The 13,382-nt window shown below is 41.1% G+C and overlaps 1 protein-coding gene and 1 non-coding gene across 2 annotated transcripts in view; both read right to left on the reverse strand.

The window, feature by feature from the left end:
• The window catches only part of LOC115782639 (adenylate cyclase type 6-like), a 33,403-nt gene extending 23,666 nt beyond the window's left edge, over positions 1-9,737 (reverse strand). Inside the window, exons 1-3 of the mRNA XM_030732936.1 lie at positions 9,502-9,737; positions 7,289-7,487; positions 6,275-7,169 (exon numbers count right to left, since the gene is read on the reverse strand). Coding sequence (XP_030588796.1) covers positions 6,275-7,168 — 894 coding nt within the window. The 5' untranslated portion in view covers position 7,169; positions 7,289-7,487; positions 9,502-9,737. The remainder of the gene's footprint in view (positions 1-6,274; positions 7,170-7,288; positions 7,488-9,501) is intronic.
• Positions 9,738-12,953: 3,216 nt separating this feature from the next.
• trnac-gca (transfer RNA cysteine (anticodon GCA)) lies at positions 12,954-13,025 on the reverse strand. The gene has a single exon. It is a non-coding gene; the product is annotated as a tRNA-Cys (tRNA).
• Between the last annotated feature and the right edge of the window lie 357 nt (positions 13,026-13,382).

The raw sequence follows: 13,382 nt of genomic DNA on the forward strand, positions 1-13,382 counted from the left end.
ATGCTTGCAACATTTCATTGATTGATTTCACTAGTGTTAAGCTGAAGCATCAGTGTGTTTCCACTACTCCTACATTCGTTGACCCCAAAACAATCCACCAAAGGAACAGGTTTTTCCTCTAGTGTCCGATCAGCACACAATCAGCAAAGCACAGACAGGTTGTGCTGATGTGTCAAAACTTACAGGCGTTTGTCACCTGCCCATTGCTATCACTATCCTTTGGAAGGGTTGGGATTTGCTTACTCAATATATATATACATATATATATATATATATCTTGACATATTTGTTAAGATATATATATCTTAACAAAGACAAATCTTCTGTGTAGTTTCTTCTTAATCCAAGTATAATGCAATAATACCTCCTGGAAACAGTGATCAAATAAAAACAATGGCGCACTAAGTCATATAATCTCCCATAAGACATATGTACATAATAATGCCAGCTAGTACTTGCTTTCAACAACCATCTGAGTGCTCAGCTCAGCTATTGGATCAAAGCAGGCTGATGTTAGCTACTAAGGACTGTTACATTTGGATTTTTGGTTGAACCCCCAAAGTCCAAGTCTTTAGCCAACAATTTAGATGCATTTGATTATTTCACGATTACACTGAAAACTACAGTAATGCCACTCTGTGCCTCTGCCATGTTCATGTGCCAGAGCACAGATCTGAGATTTGGATGTTAAGCGTTCAGTAGGTGAGCAGAAATGGCATCTTTGTCTAGCCAAAAATAAGCAGATGTCAGGACAGCTTCCACGACACATAAGGTCTTATAAGAGACTTTACAACAACTGCAGCTAAAGGGATGAAGCTTGCAAAAACCCAGTGAGCAGAAGATGAGGAAATAATATATTTACTCTTCAGTAGCCAAGTTAATACACTGGAAGACTTTCAACAAATCCAATATCAAAGAAAAGTTTTCAGTAACTTGAGCTGAACTCAGTATGCAGTCAGGATGTCATGGACTTCAAAGTAATGTAAAGGAGAAAAAAAAAAAAGTAAAAGTATGAGCAATGAAAGTGAAGACAAATGAAGCCATCTGAAATGTTCTAAAGTAAATTGTATGAAAGCGATAGAAGGTGTATTATAATACACCTTCTATCGCTTGATCTAATAATAATTATTATTAGATCAGTTTAATCTGAGGGCTAACATAAACAACTTATCTGTGCAGAGTTAACTGCTAGATAAGCTAAACGTTTTAGTGTTTAATGGATACAGCCTGCTACTCTTGCAAAGCCGCCAGTTTAATTCGAAAACCAACTTCAGCTGGATGATAAATCTGATGTTTTGAGATGCTACGCTTCTTCCCAGTTCAAAAATTGTAATTAAAAAGGGAAAAGCAATGAAATGTAAGTGATTTGTGACAAAAAGTCCAAAGTACCTTTTGAGCCAAATCAAAACACAACGAACAAAGCCAAAATTATATAAGACTTCTGGAGAGAATGTTGCACAAATGTTGAGCAGATTTCATCTTTTTAAATCTTTTAAACAGGAAGCACCACCTGTAGGACTGGCTGAGGGTCCTCTGAACCTTACATCTGCATGGTAATGGTAGCGCTCACTTCTTCCTAAAACAGTCACACCTTTATCTCTTTGTAGTTGTCTGAGAAGGCCCTTCAGAGCAGAACAGAACAGTGAAATGTGGAGATCTATCCCCATTAGTAGGGTGAGCTCAGTCTCTGTCAGCTATGAAATAAAAGGCCACTCCATCTGAGAGGGATTTGGTAAGAATGGAATTATGACTCAGAGAAACAAATGAGTGGAGGAAGAAAAAAGAGACAAGAGACTGGCCGCTCATTTAAAACATGGTGAGTCAGCCTAGCATTATTTCATGCTCTCCATCCGTGGATGTCCCCTTGTCACCAGTGTATCCTCCGCACCCCCACCCCTCCCGCTTCATCGTGGAGGTCCCTCACAAAGACTGCTTTTGTCCTCGTTGTCATCGGTTTCACATCTTCTCAGCTCTAATTCTGCATGAATATCTCAGCAGGAAAAATACAAATAACAGAAACGGCTCAGACACACAGTGGGATGGAGGTCAATAAGGCCCCAGAAGAAGAGCAACGCCATTTCATAAGGGCTTAGTTGTATGATACAGGCAATGTGGCAGACTGAATGGAATCCCTTAGTATTCATACAACTGAGTAGCTTGAAGCTGGACTGAGAGATGACTAAATGAAAGAATATGCCATTCTTAAAGCTGAAAACAAAGAAATCTTGGATAGATGCACAGATGAGTGTGGTATACTGTAATACAACTACAGAATTAAAGCAAAAAATGTGATTTCCTCCATCTCTAGTGAAGCCCAAAAAAAGATAGCCTAACAGTGTGAGGTCCATGCCCCATCACTGATTGTTCATAAAACTGGAACACACTGTGCTGAGGGGTCCAGACCCTCAGGCAATGCAGCTGTCCATCATCAGAAAACCAACACAACAGCCAGGGCTCAAGCTAACCAGGACATCAGACCAGTGGGCCTGTAGTCATGCTGCTGCACACAAACTCAGTGCACCAGTAGAGTTATGTCAATATTGCCTTCTTCATAATGGCTTCGAATTCATCTGGTTACTTAATAGCCAAGGTTGGTAGAGAAAAACAATAACATATCACAGGGTTCTGTTTTTGGACTTATCCACATCTAGTTACATTTTTTCTTTAAATTTGATCATTTTATATAGGAAAAGCTGTTTTTAAAGATTAAAAACATCAGAAACACCAAATAGGCTATCATGGCCACAATTTCATCTGTACACGTGCAAATGAAATTGTACATTTACATAAACTATTTCACTGCACAACATTTAACACATTAAATTTGGGGTACATGGCATGCAGGTGATCAGCTTGTGGTGCTGCTGAGGTGTTACCGAAGCCCAGGCTGCTTTGATAGCAGCCTTCAACTCATCTCTATTTCTGGGTCGGGTATTTCCAATGTTCCTCTTGATAATACCCCATAGGTTCCCATCAAGCAAATTGGCTTGCCAATCAGGCACAATAATAATCATGTACTGTGCATTTACAGATGCTCTTGTGTAAAAAGTGGTTGTAACGAGTGGTTTTTTGAGTTACGGTTGTCTTGCAATCACCTTGAAGCAGTCGGACTATTCTCCTCTGACCTCTGACATCAACGAGGCATTTTCACCCAGAGAGCTGCCGCTCACTGGATGTTTTCTCTTTCTCGGACCTGTGTAAGAGATGGTTGTGCAGCAGTGTCTGAAATACTTGGACCAGCCTATCTGGCACCATCAACCATGTCATATTCAAAGCCACTTACATCACCTTTTTTTTTTTTACCCATTCTGATGCACAATTTAAATGTATATAATTTAAATGTAAATACTCAATTTCCAACCTTTTGTCTACTCTTGGCTCTGTATCATGTCAGTGAATGCAGACAGGGGATTATCTGCATCTGCAGAAGGTGCTACATAAGTACCAGTCCATTTACCATTTATATCAGAGAAATTCAACACGCTGGTGTTCTGAAAAGTTGGTTGGGCACTTTGACATTTATCAGCATATTACAGATTAATTCAATAAAAAGAAGGTTATTCAGATAAATTGTTGATGAAAAGAACGGTTTGTTGTGGGCCTGTAAAGGACATTCCTATTTCTGTACTGGAGGTCTAATTCATTAACAGGTTACAAAACACTACGTACAATTTAATAGTGCAGTGAGTGAACATCTGTTTAATGCAAACACAGTGTAAACTGTGATAAATAAGTGGCAGCACATACAAAAGGAATAAACATACAAAAGTGATGAAGAAATATTTCCAGTGTGTTGGGAGCTGAAGTCATTGGAAGTGTCTAATCCTGTTTTGTTTTTCCCCACAGCTTCCAGTATGAAGAAGTAATCATTCTGTTTTCCATAAAATTCATTGCACAATCTGAGCATCCCACCCCACCCCATTTCATTTTACTACAGTACAATAGCCTCCTTGTTTTAGGGACTGGTGGCCTAGATGGCACTACGCTACACTATCATGATATTCCTCCACAGTGTAGCTAAACGGGCCAGATGACCTTCTACAAACCCCAAAAGAGTTGCTAGTGGCTGCCCTACAGCACATAACGTAAGCTCATTAAAAATCTCATTTTGAAACTGCTGAGATCTACAGTACCATCTACTTTTAGTACATCACCTATGACATGGAAAAGTGGTTGAGGAGTCTTTACCATATTTTGTCCTATATTGATGGAAAGCGAAAGTAGGGCGGCTTCACTCATGAGTACAGTAACAACACTGTGCTCCGTTGTGCAGTGATAATAGCAGGCCCAGACTAACATAAGTCTGAGATATTTTGTCTTATTTTCTCATAAATATGAACATTCATAGGCAGATATGTATAATAACATGGGCTTAGCTTCAAAATGTGGATGTGACGGTCACTACAACTATTAAAAAAGAAAGTGCCAATTCAATTCATCTGTTTTAAAACAATACTCTCAAGCCCTGTAGCTTCCTGTACAAAATGAATTAGTCCCTGTAATTGTTATTCCTGTTTATGCTTGCTGTGATCCTCTAACATGATTTCATTGTGATGTCGAACCAAATCCAAACTTGTAGTTTTGCAAAAATGCATTATAGAAATGACCGAAATGAAACTTCAACAAAGTCTCATAGTTAAGAGGCAACATCAGTTGCCTCTTAACTATGAGACGGGAATATTTGACGGGATAGTTTACGTTCTCCAATTTAAGGACCACCAGCACATTACTGTACAAAAGTCTTGAACAATGCCTTTTTTGTTTATATTTTGCTGGAAAAATGGGAAATAGCTGCAGCAATTTACTGAAACATATGCAAACATACATGGAAATACAGTATATAAAGTAAAAATAGACTTTGTACCAGCGTGAAACTCAATATTTGCTATGACCACCTTTATTTTTCAGCACAGCCTGAACTCTCTTAGGCAGCTTTTTCTAATTTCTTTAAGTGGTCTTTAGGAATAGTTCTCCAGGCTTCTTTGGAGGACATTCAAAGCTCTTCTTTGGATGTTTGCTGCCTTTATATGATCCCACACTGCTTCAATAATGTCACAGTCCAGGCTCTGGGGAGGCCAGTGCATTATACTGATGGTGTTCTTCTATCCAGGTATGCTTTTACTGCATTGACAGTGTGTTTGGGATCATTGTCATGCTGAAAAATGCTGTTGCCAATCAGACAGACAGATTACAGTTAGTATTACATCATGGATCAAAATCTGATGTCATTCATAATTCCATCAAATTCGAGAAGATCCCAAACACCACTGGCTGAAATGCAGCCCCAAACCATGACAGAGCCTCCACTAGAAAGTAAAAGAAAAGATCATTCCTTTGAGAACAGTAAGGTACAAGGACCGAAGGGAAAAAGCAGTCAATATCCAAAGAAAAACTTTGAAAGACCTTCCAAAAGTCTGGAGAATTATTGCTCAAGACCACTTCCCAACTGAAGGGGCAGATGCATCTCTCAGGGCTTTACGCGAATTTTTTTCCTATTTCTAAAGGGCATGACTTTCAGATACTTTTCATCTGCTGTAGATAGTCCAGTTTCCTCTCAACTTTTAAGAATACACTGCACACCGTTCCAAGATATGGCAAGTTTTCGGCTAATAACTCTTTGGGAATCACCTTGTTGGTGCAAAAATACTATTTTATGCCTGTCAAACTGTGTTATTTTTGGCATTTTTCATAGATTCAGTTAAATAAATGGTAAGTTTTGTGACAAGCTGCTAGTAACAAAGTGCCTAAAGATACAAATTGTTTTTGCTTTTTTGGGGTTTTTTTGCTAAGTTTTTGCTAAGTTGTCTGTTGTGTGACCGGTTAATGCTTTGAGTTTGGTGCCTTTTTTATACTCTAATGATTCACAGGTCAGTGTTAAGTGGCTTAACAAACAAAAAACATTCCTCTGAAAGAGGTCAAGTACAAGAACTGCACTGAAAGTGAGAGAAAAATCAGCCAATATCCAAAGAAAAACTTTGAAAGACCTTCAGAAAGCCTGAAGAATTTGAGACCACTTTAAGAAATTACTAGAATGTCTGACTCCTTGGGAACAAAATATAAAGAAATGAGGGGTGACTCAAGACTTTTACACAACACATGAAACAGAAAAAAGTAAGAAACATATTAACAGCTGTTACATGCAGATGTTTGTTTGAAAGCAACTCAAACGAAATGTTTCGTAAAAAATATTCAGTTGAATAACTGTTTCATGGATGTTGAAATAAGATAAAATGTAAACTAAAGGAAGAATATTGATTATATTTGCATCACCTACCTGTTTGAAAATGAACTTATCCCCTTGGTTGAGCTGCCAGGCAGTGACTATGTGTATGATGGACAGCACAGCTCCACTAACCACTGCAGCTCTCATTCTGACTGGCAACAAGGTATAGATAATGTAGATGAAGAACACCGTCCACCAGATGCCCTCTGATGCACTGCGGGGGAACACCATCAGGACCCCAAAAACTTGTACTACAATCAGTACCCCGATCACTAGGTAGCTCACTATCCACATGTAATCTTGGTGGAAGCCGTTGCAATTGCACACTACCATCATCACCAGGAAAAGAGCCATAGCCACAGACAGTACTGAGATGTAGGCAGCACTGAGATTTGCGTGGATGCAGTGGAAGATAAGCATGACACCACACACCACCACCAGCACTCCCATTAGCATGGTCAGAGAGCTCTGGTTGAGCCTGAAGAAGTAGCGCTGGTACAGACATTCCAGCTTGGTGGACTGAAATTTTTTGGATTGAAAAACCCTCACGACCTGCATCCAGCAGTCTGCGGCAGTCATTGTCTTGCAGCTGCCCTCTGCTAACTGTCCTAATTCCTCCTCTTTTCTACCCTTCAGCTCACCATCTTCGAAGCCCAGATTCACAGCCTTTAGACCCAGATCCCCACCACCAACCATCCTTTTCCCATAGTGGTCTTCCTGCCAGCCACAGCGCATGCCAAAACTGCTCCCACTGGTACCTGCCCCAAAGTGGTAATTTTGAGGGGCAGCATTAGGGGTTTCTAAGTCCTCCGGGTCCCTCAGGCAGCTCATGTAACGTGGGTTGCATAGTGACGAGCTCTCCTTCCTCTTTTTGCCATTGCGCTCTCCCCATGCTGTCTTTCGCTCGTCCACTCTGCTTGCAAAGAGGTCTCTGGCCCATGACATCCTACGAAACACAACATATAAATGGAAAACAACACTGAACTTGGAGCTTTTACTCTCAACATGCATCAGAGCACACCAAATGTCAGCTTCAGGGATAAAGACATTTGAGGATCCCCTCACCTGTGGGGGCTTTATTGTGTTTAGCAACACTGCGCTCTTTGGTCAGGTCACTAGTTTACCCCAGCGAGCACACACCATGAGCTCAGACTGGCCGGGGGCATCAGAGGTACATCTGTATTTGAGCTGCTTTCTTTTGTAGAACCAGTCAGTGTGTCAACCCTATACACCACCACGTGCCTTTAAAAAAACACCTGTTGTCCTGAAAAAGCAAATCAGAAAACAAACACAGAAAATCGTTATATTATTAAGCAAACAAAGCATGAGGCTATATCCCCTGGACGCATTAACATCGATAATATGTATTTGTCATATTACATATGTGTTTGGTGTTACAGGGTGCATTTAGGCCACTGACTGTTCATGTCTTTGTATGGTTTGCCCATTTCATTCTTTCTCTTTGCATGCCTCAAATAGGCTGGGACTGCACTTTCATGGAAATGATTTTCTGTTCTGCCTGCAAAACACTGGACTGTAACAGCAAAATCTCCTCCAATTACTGCCTCATGCAGCAGGTGCTGTTGGTCAGTTCTGTCATGAAACCATGACAAAGAATGCGGTCCCATTCCAAACAACTCTCCACTGACTGCCAGCTTTTACAACTGATATCTAACAGCACTTCTTGGGAGATAGCACTCTTTCATGCTTTGTTACTAAAATCTGCCCCTAACATCTTGAGTGGGCAGGGATGGGTGTGCTCTATTTGACAACAAAGGCCTAGTGAGTGAGTACCATCAAAGATCAAGAGCTCTCCAGTCCAGATTAAATTGTCCATGCTTCCCCCATTAGCTTTGATGACTCACTATAGCTGGATTCAAGGACACTGCTAACCTGTAAACTCAATAAGCAAATCTAAGCTGACCGAGCTGAGACTAATGGTGGGAAGAGCGAGCATGAACCACACACATGTTTATAATCAGCAGCAGCCTGTAACATGAAAGCTCTGCTGCCAAGCTGAAAATATAACTAAAAGGATGACTTCAAATTTGCAATAAACCTAACCTACACAGGGACCAGCTGAGAAACCATCTCTCCAATAACTATTTAATTAAACTCCTTGTAATAATAACATATTAATAGCTGACTGCAACATTTGCAAACCAATACAATAATCAGGATGCTGTTTCATGTTGGGTGCATCGGTTTCGCATATGACCCACTCTGGTACACTGGAAGTACGTGGCCAGCTCACCTTCTTTTTCCTGCAGAAATAACCTCAGTCTCAACCTTATACATTTACGACAGGTCAGGCTGTGATATGCGGCTCTTATGTAACGCAATCTGTGCCTGCATGCATCTGCCATAAATCATGAAGTGACTCTGTACTGTACTTGAATCAGTCGTCCTCCATGTGTTACAAATTAGGACGATGCTTTCCGTAACGTTTCAGTACGAACATCTTTATTGTTTTGCATATGAAACCGAGCAGCAGCCCGTCCTGCAGTCATCAGCGATGAAACGATCCTTATGTCAGAAAACATGTTTGTCAATTACACGTGTAGGCCCAGGTTGTGTCTGGTTAAGGGCAGTCGGCCGAAGCGCATTACATAAGAGGACGCACTGAGTAGCCTCGCTGTTCAAATGTAGCCGCTTTAACCACAATTGTCACGAAGACAGCGTTGGATCCGGATAGTCTTAACTCAGCCTGGAGTCTGTGGGCTGCAGAAGAAAGTGCAGGTTGTCACACCTCACCGCCTTTACCAACTTGTCGTGAGTAAAACATTCCGTCAGGCAACTTACAGTCTGGGCAGCTGATCCCCTGACATCGCATGGATGTGCAATCCAGCTCACCGGACTACTGTAGAGGGCTGTACAAGGGCTATACCCTGGGCCTGTTCCCTCAACATTAACGTGTACGTCGTTATGTTTGGACTTCAAACGGGTCACTGGACAAGAGGACGCTGGTGAAACGCTTTGGGCAAAATTGCAAAGTGTCACCGGGCTGACTCACCTCTTCGTGTCATGTCACATTAAAAAAAAAAGTGTTGCCTACGTCTCCGTAAGGACCAGTATTATTGTGTACTGTCCTGCAGAACAGTTCAGGCGGCTCAGCGCCGCCGCAATCATCACAGTAAAACACTCCAGTACAAGTGAACTGCTCCCACTGTTTTCGACAGCTGTATCATCTGACTGCATTTCAGTTTCGCCGAGCTGAAACAAATTAACATTGTGCGGATCAGTTGCCCAACACAGCTTAAGACATGCAGTGTACTTACCATTGGATATCCAATCGGAGCGACCGTAACACTGCAGTGGAGCTCCAGTTTAGCCCCGTCTTCGGGCTTTACGCAGCAGCCGCGACACGCTTCGGATGCGGAGCTGTCCTTGTGGAAAGAAGGGGTAAAACTGCGAAATTGGCAGGACAGCCTTCCGGACAGTCTTCCCAGCCAAAGCTACAACCCTACTTTCACAGCGCTCCCCCCTCTCTTTCTCTCTCTCTGTCTCTCTCTCTCTCTCTCTCACACACACACACACACACTCCAATCCCATCCCATTCTTGATCGCAGGAGTCCCCCTAGAGGTGACATGCGTGCATCTCCACCTGCTCGTGTGTGATCTACTTTTTTACCGTCATTATGTCCATTTGTTCCTTCCTCCTCTTTTGCTTCGCCCTTGTTGTATCACAGCATGCAGATTAATAGCGGGCAAGTGGCAGAGAACAAAGAAGCTGTTGTTAAGCACTGCGTGCAGATACTGTTAAAGCACCACCTAGTGGTGATTATTTAACAAATAAAAAAAAAAACTCCTAAAGGTCTCCCGAAGCAACCATATTGACCTCTACACTGTTTTTTTGTTTGTTTGTTTGTCGACAACAACAAATTCAAGTTTAATGGCTGCACAGCCTACAAATAAGCAGAAAGTGGGATGGTGAAATTTAATGTCTAAACCAGTAGGGTAACAAGTGCTGGCAAAGAAGGATCTGTTGACAGCGACCAGTAGGCTTCAGTAAGTGCACATGCTGCGTGACACGGTTAATGCAAAGGGATGTATGTTAGTTTACTCTGCTCTTATATGGACGGACCACAGTATAAATCTACATCGCAGTACTATTCAACCAATTTCAGCCCATTTCTTTGTCGATGCTAGACGGGGAACTACAAGTGCGGATGCAGAAGGAGGAGCAAATGGAAAACATTTGCTCTTAAGCGAATAAAATCAGGCAGTTTGTTTTGGTCTTTGTTTCTCTATTGTCCACTTTAAAACACTCCCGAGGTGTTCAGTTGGATTTATGTCACCAGTTTAGGGGATTGCTGACAGCGTTCCCTTTTTCTCATTTAAATGTTATTTTATGATTGCTTCAGTGTGTTTGAGATCATGCTCATTTTGGCATGTTGGAAATTTCTGTCCTGTCAAGTGTCTTGAGACTAGAAGCCATCTTTCATCTTTTATTGCGTATTTCAACATGCATCAAACCTGTGTTCATAGAGCACTTTATAAATGTCATCTGTACGTGTGCAGATGCGGCTCCAGCTGCTGTAATCCCGGCCAGGTCCACGCCAAACATGCTGGACTCCATCTGATCCAAATCCATTTATTTTGATTTCATGTGTCCAAAATTGTGCCACCAATATTCATTAGCTTCTTTTTATGCTCTTTGGCAAAGTAAGAGTTTGCAGTTGTGTGCTGTTTTCAGACCAAATGTTTTTGTTTTTTTTTCTTGGACACTGTCTCTAGAGGCCTGATCCAAAATCTTTCACAGTGTCTGAGGAGCCGCTGAAACAGCAGTGGATATTTCAAAGCTTTTATTTTTGGATAAAGTTCCACAAAAAGTTGTTTTAACTAAACTTTTGTCTTTTCCAGGACAAGAACAGCACTTATGAGACCTTTCCGTCAGGTTTCAGGGACTTTCACCATACCGAGTCTGCTCTTTTCAAAGTAACAAATCATATTTTACTGAATGATGATTCTGGTGATTATCCCATCTGGATTCTGTGGGTCTTGCGTGCGGCCTTTTACGTTGTCAATCATGATTTACTCACCGAGCCTTTGGAACACTGTGTAGCAGTCAAGGGTTTGGCTTTAAATTGGTTTCAGTCTTATATCAAACACAGGACTTTCCCAGTTAACGCTGGAAAGTACTCCTCTGCAGCTGTAATTATGACGCCTGGAGTTCCCCAAAGCTCTGTTTTATGGCCTGTTTTGTTTTCTTTGAGCATGCTCCCTCTAGGTCAAGTTATTCGTGAATATGACATCTCCTTTCATTGCTATGCAGATTATTTACAAATGTATACCACTGAATCTTGGAAATCACTACTCTATACATGAGGGCTCAATAATTGTATCTTGGATATAAAAAACTAAATGTTCCATAGTTTCCTACAGCTAAACAGAGGTTATACTGTGGGGCCTTCCGTCTCTAGCTGACAGCATGAAGGATGACCTGACTCTTTTACCAGTTTTTTGCAAAACAGAGGTTAACAATTTTGGAATAATGTTTGATACAAATTTGAAATTTGAAAAACAAGCCCATATGGTGATCAAAGTTTTTTTTTTTTTCAGCCCAGAATAATCTCCAAATAAAATCTTATCAGATTTAGAAATTCATACATGTCTTTGCTAAATCTGGAGTGGAGTACTGGAACGCACTGCATACTAGAGTTAGCCAGTCAACCTTGCTTGTTTACAGTTAGTCCAAAATGCTGCAGCCAGATTAGTGACTGGACAAAAAAAAAAAAAAGAGAGAGGTCACATTGTTCCAGTGCTGGCAGCTCCCTGTGCATTACAGAATCCTGTGTAAAGTGGCACTGTTTTGTTTAAAGTCTTAAATGGCCTAGCATCTGATTATGTGGTAGATATACTGCGTCCACACACTCCCTCAAGATCATTAAGGTCTGCATCCCAGTCAGTCTCTTCCAGGGATGAAGCTTATTCAGAAAGGGGGTTGTTGCTTTTGCTGTTGTTGCACCAAGAGCTCACATATACATCAAGTGTTAGTGTTTTTAAATCTAAGCTGTTAACACAACTTTTTTTGTTAGTTTGTTTGTTTGTTTTTAATCAACCATGCGTCTGATTTCTGGAACTGTAGCTGAAAGACAGGTAATTGTGTTATTTTATGCAAGCAGTGTGTGAATGTGTGTAGAGGAAGTCTGGGAACTTTTTTGTTTTTCTTTCTCTTTATTAACTGTAAACCACTTTGGTTTTAAATTTGCTATATAGATAAAATCTGTTTGCTTTACTTACCAGATAGCATTTGTGCCAGGTCAGAATCACTTACCACTTGTTTTTCAAAGGAAGGTTCTGCAAATAGTGGCCATGAGTAACCGGTAGTATGCCTTTTCTTGCGATTGTGTTTCAGTTTATGTTCAATAACACGAGCCAATAAAACTTCATGAGCTTGTGTCTTGCCATGTGGAGTCAGGCCGAACCTATAAACACAAAACTTTTCATAGGTTCTTTGAAATCTAGTGTAAGTTTTTATTTATAAATAAAATCCAATACTCAGCACTTGAACACACAGTACAGTGCAAAATGTTTAAGCCAATCCTCATTTATTTTGCTTCCATGGAGATGGAGTTTCTTGTAGGTTTTTTAAAGTAGCTGTGAGCTAAAGTTCCCCAGCCTTTCTAAGGTCTTTAAAATATTTTCTTTGGATGTTAGCTGCTTTTCCCCTCTAGTCCTTTTACATGAATGTTTACAGAGGAATTATCTGTTTTTTCTCCCCTACCACAGGGGGCCTCTGGAATTGAACCAGAGACTATTTGAGCTGCAGTCAAATGCTCTTCCACTGAGCTATGCCCCCTCTGCGCAGAGCCCATGTGGTCCTTCAGTTGATCCATCTACTGTTTACTGACCCATCAGAAATGGTCTCAGTGGAAGGGTGGCTGTCAAGAAGCCATTATTAAGAAAGAAAACAGGGAGAAATGATCCCAAACACACCGCCAATGCAGTAAAAGCATACCTGGATAGAAAAACATACAGTGGAACACTATCAATCATGGATTGGCCTGCCCAGAGTCCAGACCTCAACATTACTGAAGCGGTGTGGGATCATCTTGACAGAGAACGGAAAAAAAGGCAGCCAACATCCAAAGAAGAGCTTTGAGAAGCCTGGGGAACTATTCCTGAAGACTGCTTAAAGAAATTAGAAGAAAGCTGC

The sequence above is a fragment of the Archocentrus centrarchus genome, chromosome 7 (assembly GCF_007364275.1).
Source record: "Archocentrus centrarchus isolate MPI-CPG fArcCen1 chromosome 7, fArcCen1, whole genome shotgun sequence".
Taxonomy (NCBI): Eukaryota; Metazoa; Chordata; class Actinopteri; order Cichliformes; family Cichlidae; genus Archocentrus; species Archocentrus centrarchus.